Source organism: Hippocampus zosterae, chromosome 18, assembly GCF_025434085.1.
Source record: "Hippocampus zosterae strain Florida chromosome 18, ASM2543408v3, whole genome shotgun sequence".
Taxonomy (NCBI): Eukaryota; Metazoa; Chordata; class Actinopteri; order Syngnathiformes; family Syngnathidae; genus Hippocampus; species Hippocampus zosterae.
In genome coordinates this window covers 13108637-13128161 of record NC_067468.1, presented here as the reverse complement: position 1 = coordinate 13128161, position 19525 = coordinate 13108637, and the positions used below count along the sequence as shown (strand labels likewise).

The 19525-nt window shown below is 45.0% G+C and overlaps 4 protein-coding genes across 6 annotated transcripts; 2 read left to right on the top strand and 2 right to left on the bottom strand.

Annotated features, from left to right (window-relative positions):
- Positions 1 to 43: 43 nt before the first annotated feature.
- Positions 44 to 5875, bottom strand: ggcx (gamma-glutamyl carboxylase). Its single transcript, XM_052051509.1, has 15 exons — positions 5659 to 5875; positions 5243 to 5446; positions 4982 to 5140; positions 4676 to 4841; positions 4538 to 4616; positions 4362 to 4468; positions 4128 to 4291; positions 3570 to 3865; positions 3250 to 3381; positions 2936 to 3087; positions 2638 to 2807; positions 2413 to 2543; positions 2184 to 2331; positions 1614 to 1818; positions 44 to 1328 (listed from the first exon to the last, which is right to left on the bottom strand). Exons 1-15 carry the CDS (start codon positions 5681 to 5683, stop codon positions 1166 to 1168), a joined length of 2301 nt encoding a protein of 766 aa, XP_051907469.1. The 5' UTR covers positions 5684 to 5875; the 3' UTR covers positions 44 to 1165.
- A 514-nt stretch (positions 5876 to 6389) lies between these two features.
- gmcl1 (germ cell-less, spermatogenesis associated) lies at positions 6390 to 11767 on the top strand. 3 transcript variants are annotated; one of them, XM_052051582.1, is made up of 15 exons: positions 6390 to 6715; positions 7111 to 7277; positions 7368 to 7491; positions 7715 to 7811; positions 8022 to 8119; positions 8233 to 8345; positions 8553 to 8618; positions 8756 to 8840; positions 8948 to 9038; positions 9120 to 9260; positions 9374 to 9443; positions 9508 to 9583; positions 9843 to 9988; positions 10496 to 10583; positions 10653 to 11767. In XM_052051582.1, exons 2-15 carry the CDS (start codon positions 7117 to 7119, stop codon positions 10791 to 10793), a joined length of 1497 nt encoding a protein of 498 aa, XP_051907542.1. In that variant the 5' UTR covers positions 6390 to 6715; positions 7111 to 7116; the 3' UTR covers positions 10794 to 11767. The 3 variants fall into 3 exon arrangements, with proteins under 3 accessions (XP_051907542.1, XP_051907541.1, XP_051907544.1); XM_052051581.1 differs by having other exon boundaries at positions 7111 to 7281; positions 7372 to 7491; XM_052051584.1 differs by lacking the exon at positions 6390 to 6715 and adding an exon at positions 6861 to 7025.
- A 462-nt stretch (positions 11768 to 12229) lies between these two features.
- Positions 12230 to 13322, bottom strand: fam136a (family with sequence similarity 136 member A). Its single transcript, XM_052051744.1, has 3 exons — positions 13047 to 13322; positions 12838 to 12978; positions 12230 to 12652 (listed from the first exon to the last, which is right to left on the bottom strand). Exons 1-3 carry the CDS (start codon positions 13131 to 13133, stop codon positions 12464 to 12466), a joined length of 417 nt encoding a protein of 138 aa, XP_051907704.1. The 5' UTR covers positions 13134 to 13322; the 3' UTR covers positions 12230 to 12463.
- Positions 13323 to 13678: 356 nt separating this feature from the next.
- pcyox1 (prenylcysteine oxidase 1) lies at positions 13679 to 18334 on the top strand. Its single transcript, XM_052051568.1, has 7 exons — positions 13679 to 13798; positions 14074 to 14203; positions 14420 to 14626; positions 14784 to 14958; positions 15034 to 15245; positions 15313 to 15465; positions 16034 to 18334. Exons 2-7 carry the CDS (start codon positions 14074 to 14076, stop codon positions 16702 to 16704), a joined length of 1548 nt encoding a protein of 515 aa, XP_051907528.1. The 5' UTR covers positions 13679 to 13798; the 3' UTR covers positions 16705 to 18334.
- The last annotated feature ends 1191 nt before the right edge of the window (positions 18335 to 19525 follow it).

The window sequence follows — 19525 nt, the reverse complement described above, 5'->3', positions numbered from 1 at the left end:
GGCCAATTCCTACCTAATTTCTGTACGACAAATCTTTTAGGGATTGTTTCACGTGTCATTTCTTGAGAAGGTCAGATTGTTTTCCTTGTGCTATCTTTCACATACAATGAATTTCACTTTTTTTGAATTGAACTTGATGAAATATTCCAATTGAGCTGCTCCTTTATGTCGTTATATGTACAATGAACAGATGTCCTGGAAATAGTCAATGTTATGAACGCGTTGACACAGCAGTTTTTATAAGGCCTCATCTTCAGCATGTACTGAATTAACCATTGAACTAACTCCTCCTGGTAGACATGCACTCTCCCGTACGTATTATTGTATTGTTTGTGTTCTGATGTGTGAAGAGTCCCATTGTGCGGTATGATGGATGAAACTGAGTAATTTATGATTAAAACCACTGTTACTGACAAGCTTTTTTATTATTATTCTTATAAAAGTGACTAAAAAAGGCTCGACAAAGTATTACTCACAGTATGGAGGTTTGCATTTGTATACCATCAATACCGTATTTCCTCAAATTGCGACCTCTGTTCTCATAAATGCCACGCTTCCGTTTCATCAGTCCATCTATTTTCTGTCGTGCTCCATTGGGGCATGCAGGTTATCCTTCACGGGACCTAACATGTAGATTTTTGTAATGTGTGAGGAAGCTAAGGTGCCTGCAGAAAACCTTTGTGTGATTAGAACCCAGATCTCCCGAGTGTGAAGCACACTTGCTAACCACTAGGTAACCGTGCTGCCTCGTTCTGACCCATTTACACAAATACAATTTGTCTCATCATATTGGTTACATATAACCAATATAAATCCCAAATCATATTGTGTTGTCTGTTTGAAGGAAATATGGTAATCAACCTTTTAAAATTTAGTTGATCTTGAATCACAACAAAGTAATCGTCGTTGAGCAAAAACAGAAATGAATGAGCATTCGCATCCAACTCACTTCAAAAATACATCCGGTCCCATTTCAGCCAAAGTAAACCGCATCATCTTTTAGTGTTAGATTACACGTTTGGCAAAAATACTGACTTTTCCTACTTTGGAAGTCATCTGAAATGACAAATGCTTGTACAAAAGTGTCCATTTTGAATTTTGCTGTGGGTGTGTGTTTCCCATAGTAACAGTCCAGTAGTACCAACAAATTCAGCAGTAACATCTTTTAGAGTTCTCCATGACCGGCTTCATCTTTAAGCCGCTCGTCGTCGTGTTTTCCCTCGGCCTCGGGTTCCTTCATGTTGGCGAATGCCACTTCTTGCGTCAGCTGCTCAAGCGGAGGCAGACCCACCGCCAGGTTTCGCACTGCGATGGCGGTCATCAAGAATCTAAAAGAAAAGGAAACGTGAACGTAGAATGGTTAAAGACTCGGGGTGCACGCATTCTGACAATTAGGCTGAATTTGAGCATTTTTTTAAAAAAAACGCAAAGGCCCGATCTTCAGATGCCTTTTAAAAGATATCCTGGATTTTTTTCTTCTTCTACTCTGCAGTGGTAGTTTTTTTTTAAATTTACCAGCAGTCTGAATGGTCCACTGGTAAGTTTCTGCCTCCTACTGGTAAGTCCTTGTATTACAACAGACATCTCATTTGTGTGTACCCCGCTTGACTCACCCTCGTCGTATGGCGTAGTACTTTCTAACCGTAAAGCGCTCAAGTCGTTCCAGCACGCCGGCCTCTCTGCGTTTCTTCACTTCCTTAATTCGCCGCTGCCTCTTAAGGAAGAGCCTCACGACGGGGTCGGTTGCGTTGACTTCAGAGCCGTCGTCGTCGCCAGTCCACATGAGAGGCTGCAGCTCGGGCGGAAGAGGTTCCGTTTCTGTTCAGGTTGGACGCAAATTCAAATCTGTGTGCATGTTTTCCTTTTACATGTGTTGCTTATCCTTGAGGTATACTCCAGAAACATAAAATATGTAATGGGGTTGACGAAAGACGCAAAATTATCAGGGGGTGGCAATGTCAGTAATGTTATCCATCCATCCATTTTCAACACTACTTCTCCTGAACAGGGTCGCAGAGCCTATCCTAGGTGACAAGTGTACCACTACGCCAGTCAGCGACATGGTTATGTTCAATTAAATAGATTTTGAGGGGGTTACAATTTGTGTTAACAGCAAAGTAATATCGGTAATAATAATTGAAAACGGCTGGATGGATGTTCGGCACAGTCGCTTTGACTTCCACCTGTCCCATTGCGAATGCGCTCCTGAAGGTCCAGCAGTTTGGTAAAGTTCTGCTGCAACGCCGCCTCGGTTGTGTTGACGTAGATGTACATGTAGCAAGATGGCTCCTCCGACACTGTGTACACTCTGTGGTATGCCCCCGCAGGAACCTGCACCGTACAACATTTGATTGTGTTCAACAGTCAAGAAATTTTATGGGTTAATTTGTTGTTGTTTGTTGAGTTTTTAACCTGTATGTTCTCTCCAGCCTGCAGAGAATAGTTCTTCTTCTCCTCCACGATCTCCACATTGAGGCTACCCTGCAATAAGTGGATGCTGGTGTTGCCCAGATCTTCACTTACAAAGTTCTCCAAGTGGAGACCTGCAAGGTAAATTGGCATGGAGTAAGTGCGCTTACATACATGCGCACATGCGTGTAGCAACAGTTCAGTCGCTAGACGGGGAGATGGTGTAACCTGGGAAGTCGGCGATGAAGACAATCTCGGTCTGGTTGTCCAAAGTGCTCTCAATCTCCTGGAACTTGGTTCTCCACGGCGAGAGGTCCACCAGCAGGGGCATCAGCCACCCGTTGGGTCGGAACGGCGACCAGTCGGCCCTGACGATGTCCACGCGTGGGTCGAAGATCCTTGGAGGAGGTCGGAGTGACGATTCAGTGCGAGCACAAACACAAGATCATCATGGCCGCAGGAAACCATCCAATTTCAAAAGTATTGTTTCTTAATTTCAAATGAAGCTTGAGGTGCGGCGCGTTACCTTTGCTGGAAGCGTTCATTGATGGACACCCAGATGTCAAAGTAGATCTGAGGCTCCGAAACGTTGTAGCGAGGCAGGAGGTCACTGAGACACGTGGCGTACTGCTTCAGCATGTCGCCGTGGTCCTTCCAGCGCCGGCTTTGTGTGAACACCTGACATGCAGAGTGGAAATATTTTAAAACGTAGACCTAGTAAGGTTTGGAAAATAGTTGATCATTTAATGTATTTCCTTTTTGTTTTGGATTTCACCATATTATGCAGTTGTCCCTATTATGTCTAATAATAATAATATGCTAATGTTGACACTAACTCACCCCTGGGTTGAGGTATCCCACCTCTCCCGTTTTGCCGTCCTTGTATGTGATCTTGACATGCTGGTGGCTACGGGAGTGAACCATCATGTCCCACGAGTATCCGTACAAGCCGTTGGTCCAGTTGTTGTAACCCTGACCGACAAAAAAGCAAACCGTGAGGACATCGGAGACAGGGAACCATGATCCATTTTTATCAGCCGGCCTGTGACCTCGCTGACCTTCATTGCTCAACCGTGAGTAACGATCAGGTTTTGTTGACAGTAAACCGAAGCTCCCGCAACCTGACGCAATAACGGACTAACTAAAAAAAGTGCCTGTACCTGTGTGATGAAGTGGGAGTAAGGTAGGAAAAACTGCTCCAGTATGTAGGCCAAAGTAAAAACGGCCGCCATCTTGTGTCTAAATCGTAGTTTAGGAGATTTTGAGGCGGTCGGCGTCGGCCGGCCTCCCCTGCCAGGGGCCTTGTTGTAAACGCAGGAGGAGCTGGGCTGGGGGCCCGCCGAAGTGAGCGGGAGGACGCCTCCGAGGCATGCTGGGAAGTGGCCGAAGAACCTCCTCGGCCAGTCGGCGTAGCAGAAGAGCGGACTTGTCGCCAGCATTGCGTACGGGAACATGCCTGTGGAAGGTGAGCGAAGGTAACGTCACACAAAGTCGCGCATTGCGGGAAGCAAAACTCATCTTATGGCAATACCTTGACAAACAAACTGCTTATAGATGATTTCATATCCAAGAAAAGCACCAGAAGTGCGCATGCAGCTCGACGCACATGCACAAGATGCTCCGTAGCTCCCGCTAACAACCCAGGCTAACATTAGCACCTCTCTGACATTTCACCAAATGAAACTATAATCGATTGATTTGTGGACAGACGAGCTCACCGATGCTGAAGAGCTGAGAGTTCATGCAGTGGAAGTAGGTGACGAAGACCATCACGTAAGGCCGCGTGGCGTCGAAAAACAGCAGGAAGCCGGCGCTCAAGTCAAGCATAAGGCCTCCCGCGTGGACCACCAGCAAACTCACCAACTCCACGGGAAGAATCGCCCTGCAATAGGATCGGTGCGATGAGTTGCGGTGAGCTGGGACTTCAGCGGCACATTCGAAACGCAACTTACTTGAAGGGATCAAACAGCCAATGGTGCGCCAGGTATGACATGGAGTATCCCTCCACCCAATCGGCATCCAGCTTTTTCACGCCAGCGATGAAGTAGACTATGAATATCTACGAAGAGACAACGCCATTCGATAATTTGAAACATGGATGAAGATTGACTGGCCACTGTGTTCAAACCTGAGTCCTCAGCAGGGTGTAGTTCCATAGCGGCACGTGTGCGTTTCTGATGGAAGGTCTCCTCAAGCCGTCGAGTGACCTGACAAGTGGCAACATAAACGTAAAAATCCTCCCAGTTTGTGTAAAGCGACCACTAACCAGTATCTGTTGCCATCCATAAGTGTGAGTTGGAATCCAATCAGGCCGTAGAGGTAGGAGTGGTTATTCCATGCCGTTTTGTCCAGGAAAAAGATATACCAGTACGTCGAGATGAACATTAGACAGGACAAACGGTACAGACAGCCCAGCATGATGCCCAACGCACCTGGAGCGAGAGAGAGAGACGGGTTAATTTAACCATAAAAAACTGCTATGTCTAGTAATGGTGCCACCCCCACAGAGATTGTACCCTAAAGCGAGAAAGGGGCGCACTGGCGAGGGATGAAGGGAGGGAATGAAATGTACCGAGGAACATCACCAGATAGACCAGATACATCCAGTCCATGGGAAGAGGCTTCAGGAAATTGAAAAGTGGAAAGCGACACACGGGAGCACCGTCCAGGTACTTGTAGTCCACGTGACTGAGGCCACGCTCCTGTGTGATATCCACGGCCATCAGCAGACCTGCACGCACGCACACGAGCGAGTGCGATCGTGAAGTTGTTCACCTCGATTCGCTAGGTGATACCCCCCCGCCCCCCAATAGTTTTCAGAATTGATAGTCACCAAACAAACAGCGGAAAATGCCCAGGGATGCAGGGTCCGTTGGCCGGTTCAGAAGCGCTACCAGGCTGGACCAGGAGGTCAAGTCTTCCTTCTTGAAGCCGAAGAGCTGCTCCATCTTACTTTGGGATGCAGCTCGGTCTCTTTTCTTAAGCGCTGCGGCGGTTTTTGCAGTTTTTTGCTCTCCATCGCTGCCCACTACAACACCTATGTTATTACAGTCAAGTCAAAACAACCTTATTGGAAGACCTCCACACGCATTATACAGGTCTTACGTGAGTTTGTATTTGGATTAAAGTCGTATAATCACCCATGCTTTCGGGTACCAACTCTTCGGTTTAAATACAAGTTGATTTGTTATTCTCCTTGTTTATTACATTGATTAAAACTACAACACATAGCCAAGCTAACAATTTCACCTGCACTCGCGTCTCTGGCTTCCATGGTTCAAAATGTTGAATAAAAGTAGCAGTGAGGTCTGGACAGGGGCTCAGGAAAAAAAAAATCTCGGTCTCCTGTCCTGGCCTCCGTTGGAGGTGTCCTGCCCAGTGGAGTCAACAAGACAAACCAACTTACGTGTCACAGACAGTCCGACGCAGGCTCAAAAAGCCTGCTGACCAGGGGGCGGTAACAAAATGTGGTCGGGGAGAACCTCGTCATCTATTGGCTGTTTTTTCTGCAAACCGCGCCTATAAATTCAGTTTTAAAACGTCATATCCTGGTAGCGTAAATTCGTTTTTAGACTATTGCTAGCAAAAAACAATATACAGGACAGGATTTTCATTCAAATAAGGTTGGTTTTACCAATTTATTTGTTTTATTTACAATTTCTTGCCAGGTCTTTCGATGTAAAACAAACATGCCTTGTAAAACACAATGATGCCAAATATTGATCGTCTGGGCACTTTGAACTCAAGCAGAGAACACAAGTTCATTCAAGAAATTCAACACTGTATGATCGTGCCGAATTTGTCTCTAATTTTAAGTAGAGACGCGAGATCTTGGGCCGTTTTGTAATTGGACCTGCTGAAACACTTAAGCGATGGATGTGATGTACTTGTTTTAAACATCCCATTTATTTTTTTGCTACAAGTGTGTTTCCCTGAGATAACACTTGAGGCGCTATTGAGCGTGGCAGCCTCGCGTGACGCTTCTAATGCACGCATATGCAACGCGAGAAGAAGAGAGAGAACGCGAAAACAGCAATAGAATCTCGGTGTCGTTAGACTTTTGTATACGTCTCAATTTACATTTATATTTTTTTTGTGGGGAGGGGTCAACATGGAAATGCTTTGTCGGCTTTTGTGAATGCGTTGCTTGTGACGGCCGGCGCTGTCGTCATTGGAGACTTTGTTTTGTACGGTAATTCGTAGAGCAAGCCCATCCTCAGCTGTCTGGGTGAGGTGGTAAACAGACGTGGTTTTTGTTTTAAAGCCCACGTCAAACCTCCCTGACCGGGTCCGTGCTCGTCTAAAGGTAAAGTCACATGTTCGTGCTGAATGTGGTAAATCAAACATCATATAGATGACAGTTACTTGTAAGAGAGCAGCCTTTTAGCCGACTGCAGCATGGATAAGTGGTGTTCAGTCCTTGTAGGTTATGCGTGTAGAACCTGCGTACTGTTGTCATAGTAATGTACTTGATTTGATAGAGGAAAAATGTTGTTGGTGTCTGTTTTGAAGGAAGTGATTGGAAGTACCGCCGTGTTGATTCAACAATTAGCTAATCAACTTATTAAATAACTGTGTTGGACTAAAATCAAGATCTTGTGTTAAATGAGTAAAATGTAAGATGGAAGCGTTGTACTAAAAATCGCAAATGTTCATTTTGTGATGTGGACTTGACTGTGTTTGTTTGTCCTGGTTGTGCAGGCAAAGATGGGGAATATCGGAAGCAGATTTCATTCCTCGAAAGGACCAGAGGAAACCGGCGAAAGCAGCCGCAAACACGGGTGCGAATGGAAGAGGAAACGGAACACACAGTGTGACTGCGAGGATGACAAGGAGGATGACGACGCCATTCTAGATACACCGCGCAGGCAAGTCACCAGGATCAAATTCAGTGAATCAGCAAGTTATCCTCACATGCCATGTTGCATTGCATTTTTGTTGTCTTAAATCTTGAACAGGAAGAAACTGAAAAGCACCTCCAATTACATTTATCAAACCTTGTTCCTCAATGGAGAAAATAGCGACATTCGAATCTGTGCACTGGGGAAAGAATGGAACCTTCACAAACTGTACCTTTGCCAGGTGAAACAGACACACGGTAATTTTCATGTACCGTACCTTTGAAGGATGGATTTACACCATAGGTCAAAGTGCCAAGTCTGGATTTAACTCTTGCATCCGATTTTTTTTCTTATATGCTTTTTTTCTGATGGATATCCCAATTGTGTCACTTGAACCATGTGGTGTAAATCCAGCCTACTGTCACCTTTTATCTTGACTCTTTCCTTCTTTTGGTACCTGCCAGTCGGGTTATTTCTCCAGCATGTTCAGCGGCTCCTGGAAGGAGTCCAACATGATGGAAATCAACCTAGAGATACCTGACCAGAACATTGACATAGAAGGTGAGAAACTGACCGGAGCCATGTCCAGATGCAGTGGTGTAAAACAAACCGCAATGAGATATAGTTCCATATTTACATAAGATATTGCTTGATAGTCTCAGACTCATAACTGGCTAAGCTTCTTGAGCTCTCACATTCACTTCTTTATAAATTACATTGTATTGGTTGTGTGTCATTCTGATAAAGATAATCTGTTTTGTGTGATTTTAGCTCTGCAAGTAGTCTTTGGATCCTTGTACCGCGACGACGTGCTCATCAAGCCCAGTGGGGTTGTCAGTATCCTTGCAGCCGCTTGTATGCTACAGCTGGTCAGTCAACGGAATTCCTGCTCAGCTAAACTAGTGCGAGTGTGGTATAAAGTGACCGTGAGATGAAGCCAGTCTTTATTATTATTATTTTTTGTTTGTTTTTGTGATGGTAGGATGGTTTGATCCAGCAGTGCGGTGAGACCATGAAGGAAAATATCAGTGCAAAGACGGTGTGCAGCTTCTATGCATCCTCTTGCATCTACGGTTTGGACTCCGTCATGAAAAAGTCAGTGCTTGCATTCCCCCACCGCTCTAAAAATCTGACCTCAAAATGCTTTGCGTAAAGCACAAGACAGCTGACAAACTCCATGTGCGAGCTTTTGTTTAGTTTATGATGACTTGTTAAATAGTGCGAGTTTTTGAATATTGTTGTGCTACAGAATTCCCCGAATGCTTTTTCTCGCTCATGGTCAGTGTGTGTGTCTATGTGCAGATGCCTGGAGTGGCTCCTAAACAACCTCATGACTCACCAAAATGTGGACTTGATGAAAGAAATTGGGTATGTAGTCTTAAGTGAAGCAGTTATTACAGTGGATCCCACGAAAAGCAAAAACCAACGTGCCATTCTTAACATTGAAAATGTATGTCCCGAAATGAGGAGCACCGATAATAAATGACATACTTTCTTTTGTCCAGAACGGAGATGATGGAGCAGCTCATCCAGTCGTCTGACCTGTTTGTCATGCAGGTGGAGATGGATGTCTACACTGCTCTCAAGAAGGTATGATGTAAGAATGTGTGCGTGTGTGTGTAAAATTTGCTTTTGTGCTTCACTCATTTGATGAACAGCGTTATTGATTGACTTGGTTTACTTTGTCTCTTCATCAGTGGATGTTCCTGCAGCTCAACCCCATGTGGGACGGACCCATAAAGCAGCTTCTTGCCGACGCCGACGCTTGGCTGTGCAAGCGCAGGACCGGTACTGCATAGAATGCAAAACACTATCATTTTTTTGCATATTTTTAACAGCATTTTTTTGTGGTTGTCATTTTCTTGACAGACCTGTGTGAGAGAGAGCCCTTCCTAAGCACAGAGGAGGGGGCCACCTTTTGCTCCGTGTTCAAACACGTGCGTCTTCAGTATATCGTCAACGACCTCGCTTCGGCCCGCATCCTGGAGCGGGACAACATTTTACCTCCAGGTAGACATCATTTCATTAGCAATAGCGCAAACAAATCCTGAGGTTTTACACAAAGCTGTCACCCCCGCATTGTTTCGTTTACCCCCCCCCCCCCACCCCCCCCCCTCTTCCAGATTGGTTGACTGCGGTGTACAAAACGCAGTGGTTTGCCATGTTGCGGACAGAATTTGACAATGATAACGGGTAAGAAGAGTTTGACTGTGATAAATGTGTACTAAAATTTATATATTCATTAATGCTTTATTAGTCCACAGGAAGCCAATAAAGAGGATTTTGAGTTAAGCAGCATGAGGTGTGGCAGGAAACTGACCAAAGATGGAGATGTGAGTTGAGACATAATTGCGATGACTTGATGATGATTTTAATACCGGTACATATATTCTCTTTGTAATTGCATTTTTCTCCAGGTACTCCACTTTTCTCTCACATTTTAGACACATACGTTTTAGGTCAATTGCAGAGATGCCTAATGTGCCAAAACTGTGATTGGTGTTCCCCAAACTCCCAACACCATATACTTACTCGGTTAGGGTCGATTAAAAGGATGGATGATGGATATTTTTTTGTTGTTGTTATCTTCAGTACTGCTGGCGATGGACCGGTTTCAATTTTGGTTTCGACCTGCTTGTGACCTACACCAACCGCTTCATCATCTTCAAAAGGAACACACTAAGTCAGCCGTGTGGGGGCGCCGTGAGCCTGCAGCCACGGCGACATCTGGCATACAGGTGTGCCGGGGCCACCCTCATTTCTTGTTGGGGCTCAAGAGTTGACACAGCGTTGTAGTTTTTCAAGTTGTCTTTATTTATGAACGAGGATAGGGAGCTGGTTTTGTTTTAAGGTCGTTTGCTCAATAGTAACTGAAATTTATTTGGGGTTACAGTAATTGGAAGCACTTTGAATTGTAACAGTTGTGTGCCGACTCCCATTTAACATAAGTAAGAACGTGATTGGTTTATTTTTAAACAGACGCGTTCCCGGATCTAAGAGGCTGTGCACACAACTTGTGCAACTGCATTATCTCTGTATTTTTACGTCTTGAAAATATTTTTATTTCAATTAATTCTACAGGTGGCGGCACTTTAATGGAGGAAAAAAAGTTATATATTACAAAAACCTGCCATTTGCACAGGGGTGTGTAGACTTTTCATATCCAGTGTACTTGGTGCTGGTAGGTTGAAACCTACCAACAGATATCTCTATACTCACAATTTCTGCTGCTATTGTCTGTGCAGGTTACGCTTGGCCTCCTTTGACAATCTTGGCAAGCTAGTGTGCAGCCGCTCTACCGGTTACCAGCTTCTCACACTCGAGAAGGACCAGGTCAGTAAGGGTGGTCCTTCCTCATAGGAATTGTGTCCAAAGTGTCTTAACTCATGCCCCACCTCTCAGGAGTACGTGGTGATGAACCTGGACAGTCGCCTATTGTCCTTCCCGCTTTATGTGTGCTGCAACTTCTTGTACACATCGCCATACGCCGACCACCGGCCGGACCCCTCGGAGCATGAGGGAAGCGCCCGCAGCATCTCCTGATCAGCACGCGGTTGCCAACACCCATTCTTGTGGTAACGTGGGCACTATTTATACACTCGCCGGCACCTTCCACATCACGAATGAATCACCTGTAAGGCAGCGTGGGGGGAATACGTCACTGATGTGTCACTTGGAGGCTGGTGGAATGAGACGACATACCTCAACATGGAAACTTTCCATTTGTGGACACTTAATGTTGATGACAGTGGTCCACAAACCAGTCACCTCACTTCTTTGATGGGACTGTCCTACAGACTTCTTGAAGTCAGAAGACGGGGACTTTCCACTTTACCATCTCGGCATCGTAAAGCCTGAATTTTTTGATTTTTTTTTTTTGTACACCTGCAGGTAAAATGCTTAAGCAACAGCACCTGTATTAATAAATAAGAGTCACCATTACTATTTGCTTTGGAAGGTTTGGTGTTAGGGAACACCATGTACAACTCTGCAGCTTCTTGTTTTCACGTTGTGACTACATCGACACTATTTCAATTTTGATTGAAATAGTCGTCACCACTCTTAAGTTACTTATAACAAGAAATCGAATGATGATGTACTCTAAAATGGGCCAAAAGTCTTGCTTTTTTCACCACAACGGTCCACTTGTTTTCTCACGGTTTCACCTTTGACTCACCAAAAGTTAAACACTTCTATTGCATATTTTGGCACGCACACATCCAAGTCTTTTTTTCCCTTTTTTTTGTGCTGGGTTTTGGGGTTTGCTCTGTTGACCGCTTAAGTAATTAGATTATCGCCAATATTTTTCTGCAATTCTTCACCTGCCTATCCGTTAACAGAGATTGCCTCATAATGCCAAGAAAGGCAAGGCACTCGTGCTGCAGTCACAACCCTTGTTTTTATTCCACATTTATTCATATATTTTTTTACTTTTTTTTAAATGTATACAAGATGTTAATTGCCAATAAAACTGCCCAATGATATGGGCTGTGGTGCTATGATGTCATCGAAATGTACATCTTGCTTTTGTTTTTATTTACACTGGTTGACTTTTAAATTGCTCTGTCCAAACCGTTTTGCCAATTAGGGAAAAAATGGGAGTTAGAACTAAAAAAGAAAATTTGGAAAGTTACTAATTTTGTGGTTCTGTTTGTATTATGTGGTCTCATAATATTGGTACACGGATGTTTTATGATCTGTAATAGGAGGCCCACTTAATTATACTTTGAAACTATGTTGCCATGGCAACAACACAGTAATTTCTCTCGTGCCAGTATTATCATCCCAAAACGAAAAGTAATTACCATCGTATATATCTGGTATTTTGGCCTGTTTTAATTACTGTTAGGACCCAAAAACAAACAAAAAACATACCATCTTTAATCAAATGAAGGAAGGACCAGTTGTACGGCGTTGTCTTTACCTCATGTATTATGTTGGTTCTTTTTTTTGCCCTGTTCCACAAGAGATGCAGTCGGTAGTTGTGATCTGGACCATGTTTAATTGTTTTACAGAAACAAACCCCACCACCATCTAAGGTAGGCTGTACTTGTATTAAAAATGACAAACTGAAATATGACAGTTCAACACCTTGTGCATCATTCCGACTGTATACGGCATACTGCACTGTTTGGATGCCATGTATCCTGCTTTTTTCACTTTCACTTCATAGTCACTGCTCCGAGTGGGCTCAGTGGTTGATATCTGTTGTGTCATTGGGATATAGAGTCCAGGTTCTCCTGGATTCTACGAGTCATGCTGGGGATCAGGTTCATGTGGTCGTCAACGCAGCTGCCCACGCATCGCTCCATCAGCGACCGAACGGCGGGCTCCTTGGCACCCGAGTCAAACAGATCCTTCGCTTTGTCATTGCAGTGCATTGTGCATCTGGCCATGCGGTCCTAATGGTGAGAAAGAAACTTTTAATAGCAATTTATTGTGTGCGCAGGAAACTGAGCAAGGGAAGAACATGGAAATTATTCACCGGAAGAATCTCGATTCAAACCCAGATCCTCAGAACTGTGAGGCAGACGTGCTAATTTTGAGTTCAATTGTGGAGAAAAATAATGCTCCATCTATTCCTCACCTGAAACTTCTCCAGCTCGTTGGTGACGATGCCCTGGGCTTTGGCCAGAGGAGCGTGACACTTGTCGATGCACTGATGCACCTGAGTCATGGAGTCCGTGGATCGATCGCAGCAGTCCGCGCTGCACTTGAACATGCGAGCCTGCCAGCACGAACACACCTCCTTAGTAACTACACACGTGACTAAGTGTACACGAGCAGAAGCCCTACCTGCATTTTGCGGATGTGATTCCTTTCCAGGCTTTGGACCATTTCCTCCACCACAGCCTGAACGCGTGCTTGGTGAGCCTCCGCCATGTCCTCTTTTCAATATTTTTTTCAAGACAACGTTTGTATTAATACGGCGTATGCGCCTAATACGTGGGAGTATTCCGAAATTATTTTTACTTAACTATAAGATAAGGCACTAAGGTCACCTCGATTCAAGCATGGTTGAAGATGATCAGGCAGTTTCGTCACTTCCGCATTACTTCCGCTCTGCACTTTGACAGACCACCTTTTCCGTCTTTTATTTTTTTCTTTTTTTTCTTTTTTGGTCAGATTATTTTCAAAAATCTAAAAAGCCCCTAATTATTATACAATCATTTTTAGCACCAGAGGAACAATATACAAAAATTTTTGGTTGTGCTTTCGATCTGTAACAACTGAAAATGAACGTCAAGCGCATCTATGAAAATAAAATACATATTGTACATTATATCACCATATTAGTACGCGATTCTATCAGACAATTTTAGGTGTAAATCTAAGTGCTGTTATGACGATTAAAGTTAATACAACGACATTATCGGCTTCGAAATATTAAAAAAAAAAATTGAATGAATTATTTTGAAACTTTGAGAAAACGTAACCGGAATGTCGTTTCATGTTTTTTTTTTTCAATTGTTCAAACCAACAGCATTTACGAGTTTCGCTTCAATGCAAGCTTTGTGGTCATAGTTTGTCGAAGTCATCTGTCTTGTGTAAGTGGTGAAATAAATAATCTTAGTAATAGTTGGCTTGTTTGTTATGTCGAAAAGTTAGAGTAACGCTAAAGACAACCGGAGACTTGTCGAGTTTTTTTTTTAATTTGGCAGTCCTCGGAGAGAATATTTCTCCCTTTGCTTGACTCTGTATGAAACGTGAAATGAACACACCCTCCACCCAGCTTGTTTTGATATGAACGAGGACATGTTAGACTTCGAGCCATGACTGATAAAACACAAGTCAGTGACTGGCATGCTTGATGTTGTTTCAGATGATCTTTAAACGCACCATGAGTGTTGGGACCCGCAGCCTGAGAGCCTTCTTTCTCTTGACAATATGCCACAGCGCCAGAAGATGTTTAGCCTCCGCTCCGGAGCTGCACCAGGCACCGACAAACATTGGTGAGATTTTATGAAAAGTTTCTAATCTTGAGAGGTCGTTCTGGTGTCTTTCATTTAACATGGGAAAGCATTTACTTTGAGACACAATGTGGTTGTCTTTCACCACGGGTTTATTAGTAGGAAATTGAAATTTGTGTGTGTCTTGCAAATAGTACTCCATATTGCATGGACGACCGGATACCGTTGATTGACGGTCATGATATTTCTCCGGTACAGCTGTGGTTGGCGCTGGAATCGGTGGCACGGCCGCCGCGTTCTACCTGAGGCAGGAGTTCGGACCCACGGTCAAAATAGACGTATTCGAACCCGGAGATGTCGGCGGGCGACTGGCAACCGCCCGAATGGCAAATCAGGAATATGAGACGGGAGGTGCCGTTATCCATCCCCTCAACCTCCACATGAAGCACTTCGTTGACAAATTAGGTAATGGTGTCGGCACACGAGGAGCATTTCCTTGACCGGTTTCGCTGAGGAATTTTGCAAATATTCAATAGGATGTTTTCCAAATTCCTAAAGCGCGGCTACTGAAGAAGTTTTGATGCAAAAATGTTGACTTTTCTCTTCACCAATCTATCGTCAGGCATCTCCACGCGTCAGGATGTCCCGTCGAAAAAGGCAGTCTTCAATGGCAGCGAACTCACTTTTGAGGAGAGCGACTGGTTCATCGTCAACTTCTTGCGAATGCTGTGGCGCTACGGCCTCAACTATCTGTTCATGCAGATGTGGGTGGAGAGTGTTATGGATAAATTTATGAGGTGAGGGCAGGGGGAAGACGGTGAATCCAATACATTTTCTCACAGCACGCTTAAAAGAGTTTCCTGAGTCAACAGGATCTACCAGTACCAGCAGTACGGTTACTCCTTCACCAGCGTGGAGAGGCTCCTGCACGCCATGGGCGGCGATGATTTCCTCAGTCTGATGAATCACTCGCTGGAGGAAACCATGCGAGCCGAAGGATTCACGCAGGTTTTCCTCAACGATGTGGTGTCTCCCTTCACGCGCCTGACCTACGGCCAAAGTGTCCGTATCAACGGCCTCGCAGGTATGGAATCTCGCACCTCGCCGTACACTCAAGTACTTTTCCTGACACGTTTGTGTCGTCCTGCCAGGGGCTCTGTCGCTGGCGTGGGCTGACTCAGGCCTGTGGGCGGTGGACGGAGGTAACAAAAGAGTTTGCTCCGGGCTTCTTTACCACAGCAAGAGTGAACTCATCCCAGCCAGAGTGACCAACGTTTCGTTCAAAGTCCGCCCATCCAAGACAGGTACCCTTCAGTAGTCACTCACATGGGATAAGGAGCTCAATATTTGACACCTACCCACCCCAAATATAAATACCCATTCCCCTGCACAATCTCTCTAAATTATCAAGCAACCTGGGTCCACCCCTTTGCACTCTCCCTTCAGCCCCCGCGACCGCTTTTCAACACCCGGAATTTGTTGCCAGCCAGTCGCCGCAGGGCACACACAGATGAACAACCACTCGTGCCCACACTTACACTCAGGGACAATTTAGTGTTCCATTCACCTGCCACAGAAGGTTTTTGGAATGTGGGAGGAAATTGGAGTACCCGGAGAAAACCCACACAGAGCACATGCACACTCCACACAGTAAAGGCCGGAATCGACCCCTGAACCTCTGCACTGTGAGGCGGACACTTTTAACCAGTCGTCCATTTAAATCTGTGATTTTTATTTCCTCCCACATACCACTAGAGGGAGCCTTCACATTCCAAATTTTGAAACTCACAGGCATGCATACCCAACGATGTTCGTTGAAGCCATTCAAAAGTAAACTTTCCACTCATCTCCCATTTGTCTTGTTCTTTGCAGGGCCCTCCACCGGCTTCTATGAGGTCACTTATGTTGGGGACACGGGTGCGGGGCACTCGATGTATGACATTGTTGTCATAGCAACCCCACTTCACCAGGGCAAGTCTGACATCGCCTTCTCGGGTCTGTCCTCACCAATGGTGTCCCAGTTTCCCGGCATCTACCACCAGGTGTTCTCCACTCTGGTCTACGGCGTGCTCAACACGTCCTACCTCGGAGTCACTGGGCCCGCCTCGGAGTTCACCGTGTCCGATGTTCTCACCGCCGATTCCAAAGACGACATCATGTACAGTTTGACGTCCGTCGACCCGGTCCACGCCCCGGCCGGCTACAACCGACCCCCCGCCAGCCACAGCAAAGTGTGGAAAGTGTTTTCTCCTCGAGCGCTAGACCAAGAGGACCTCCGCCGTTTGTTCCTCTCATGGGATTCGGTATCGCAGACTCCGTGGCTGGCCTACCCCACTTACCGCCCGCCTCAGCGTCAGACGCCGCCGTTCATCCTCCACAACAGGCTCTACTACCTCAGCGCCGTCGAGTGGGCGGCCAGCTCCATGGAGATGAGCGCCATCTCGGCCAGGAACGCGGCGCTGCTGGCGCACCACCGCTGGCACGAGCAGACGGGCCGGATCGACCAAGAGGACCTGCACACGCGCTTGCGAGGGGAGCTCTGAAGAACATGGCTTTGGGCCTAAAATGTCAGGTATCCGGGCACTATCAGGGTCATCTTATTTTCGATGAACAAAATTATTTGTATGTGAGGATTTGAACAAAAACATGTCTCGTTATCGCTTCCAGATGAACTGATCCACACAGCGTAGGCAAAGTCTCGTGCCGTTCTTTCATTCATTCGGTCCAATCGTCAAATCACCCGGCCCATCTGTTCGCTTTAAAAAAAAAATCCAACGAGTGCAAAAGTTTGCTTGTCTTTGTCGCGTCACGATGGCCTCGCTCTTGTTTCAAGTCAGCCGCGCAACACCGGAACGCACGTTTTGCGAAAGAAATGAAGCGCCGAGCCTCATTTGTTTCTCAGAACATGACCTTTTCTTTGCACCAACAGGCATGACCACATTGCGCGGGGTTGACTTGTAGCGATGAGGCACGTGGCACTACCCAAGCTTTTGATGTGTCGGCAACATACCTTCTGTGTGTAATAGTCGAGACGCTTAATTAGGTTGGCCTGCAAAAAAAAAAAAAAAACGATCCGACACAGGAGTTGTTTTCGAGATTCTGCCTTGGATGCACAGTTTTGATTGACAGCCATTTTATTTCACGTTTATCGTCGTGGTTGTTGCTGAAATTGGTGTTCAAGTTGTTCGGCATGACGACTACATCGAGTCGTTCATTTCTACTACAGTCGCTCTTGGAATGAATGGCTTAGGTGTCGCCGTGTACTGCAAGATAATTGCCCTTACAGGGTTCGACGTTAATAGCGGCTCGATGGTCCGGGCCAGTTCGACAAGAATCGCTATCTCGATGTGACGAGTAGTACTTAAGAATAGAAGATGGGAAAATCCGCACTCACTCTTAAGATGTCGTGACCCGAGGTCACATGACACTGGAATTAAGTGAGACACTGAAAAGAGCGTCGTTTTTAACTTGAATTTAAAACTAGCTACACTTTACTGGCCTATCTTGATTCTTTCGTATTACTTCTTCTGATAATAAAGGATGCTAGCAAATCGGGGGGCTGTATTTTACACTATTTGTACAGAAAAAAAAATCCTTAGGATGTATTGGGTGTGGGGGCGGCATATTGTACACGGGTGTGCGTTCACGAGATTTTTACGGTATATGTACATTTCGTCATTGAAACTTGGTGTGCTATAATGAATCGACCACCCGTAGCGGTTCTGACAGGCCCACTCCATCTTGGCTCATGGTGGCTTCATGTCAGAGCCGGCCTTATTTTCCCTTTTGGCCTTAATTTAGCTTCCCTCTTGATGTGTCAGTAAATATGTTTGTGAATGATAACGCGCCCTCCCTCTGACCGACCTCAACAGACTAGCATTGAGGCGTTTTGTTTTTTTTTTAACAATCAAATTGGGTAAATGATACCATTTTGGTTATGAAAGACCGGCTAATATAATATTGCGGATGATATTTCTCAAAGTCAACCATTTTCCAAAGCACTTTAATTGACAGAATCCAGAAGATGGCAAACGGTCATGAGCACAACTAAAAGGTTTAAAAAAAAAATTACATCACTGTTTACAATTCACCTATTTGATGTTTAGTAAAAATCTAAATCCATCAAATTAAGTCTGAAATTGAAATAAGAAAATAAACATTGTTTTCACTGATCACCATCGTCGTTGCCCACTTTGTTTTAATCCCTCCCCACCGCCCTCATCAAGGCCCATGTGATCAAAATCCGAACAATGGGCGTTCATTGAGCATCTGAATAAAGATGAGTCTGTTGTGCCAATGTGACTCAGGTAGTGAGGGGGGGGGTTCCGGGCGGGGGGGAGAAACAATGGTACCAGAATCCAAGCGGGACATGTGACGGACCCTCAAGAGGATATATAAGAGCGTCAATGCTGTTTGTCAACACATACCAGCGGAAACGGCAAAGATGAGATTTCCGATGCCACTTCTTGCCGTCCTTGCTGCGGCATTTTTGCAATCCGGTAAGACGCCGCCAACCTTTCACGGGAATTTCACAAACTTGGATCACCGGTTGGGCACTTTGTATTTGAATTGCGTTCACGTCTTTTGCATTTGCCTTGTAGCTTTCTCGGCTGCGCTGCGATCTGCTGAGGAGGCCCGAAGGGGTGATGACGGTGAGTTGGTATGACGATTAAAAAAAAAAAAAAAAAAATCGAGGCTGATCGTAATGAAGTTGAACACGTTTTTTTTTTTCAGATGCGGTGACAGAACTGCGGAAAATAGGTGACGTACATTTCATATTTGACATGTCAGTGAGTTGCCTTTTTTTATTTATAGCCCTACATTTGCTGCTTCTATTTTCAAATGTGCCACAGGATGATGTTTTCAATAATAACCATTTTTCAAAAAAAAAATAGCAATCTGTGATATAATCTGAAGTGCAACATAAATCTGTTGTCCCCATTATAAAATACTTGAAGTTATTGCAGCAAATATACAACAATGACATTATGCCAAACTGCATTGCTAATTATAATAACGCTAACGCACATATAAAGCAAAATATCGTGTTTTAATGTCTTATTTTTCTCTGTGCGTGTGTTCAGATCAGCTGGAGTTTGAGGCTGCTCAAAAAAACGACGCCGTTCAGTTGAACAGTACGATTCTAGAAAAATCGGATTCATTATTCTTATTATAATTATTATTGTAACATAAACATGTACTGCTGTGTGACTTTGTCGAATTCAAGCGGCGTCTGTCTTCTAGTTACAGAGAAGCAAGGCCAAGACGAGCGCTACCTCGGTAAGTGCAGCCGCCAACGTCGCTTGACGGGCTCGTCCGGGTTTGTGTCATAACGTCGTGCTTTGTGTTCACTCTCCGAACAGA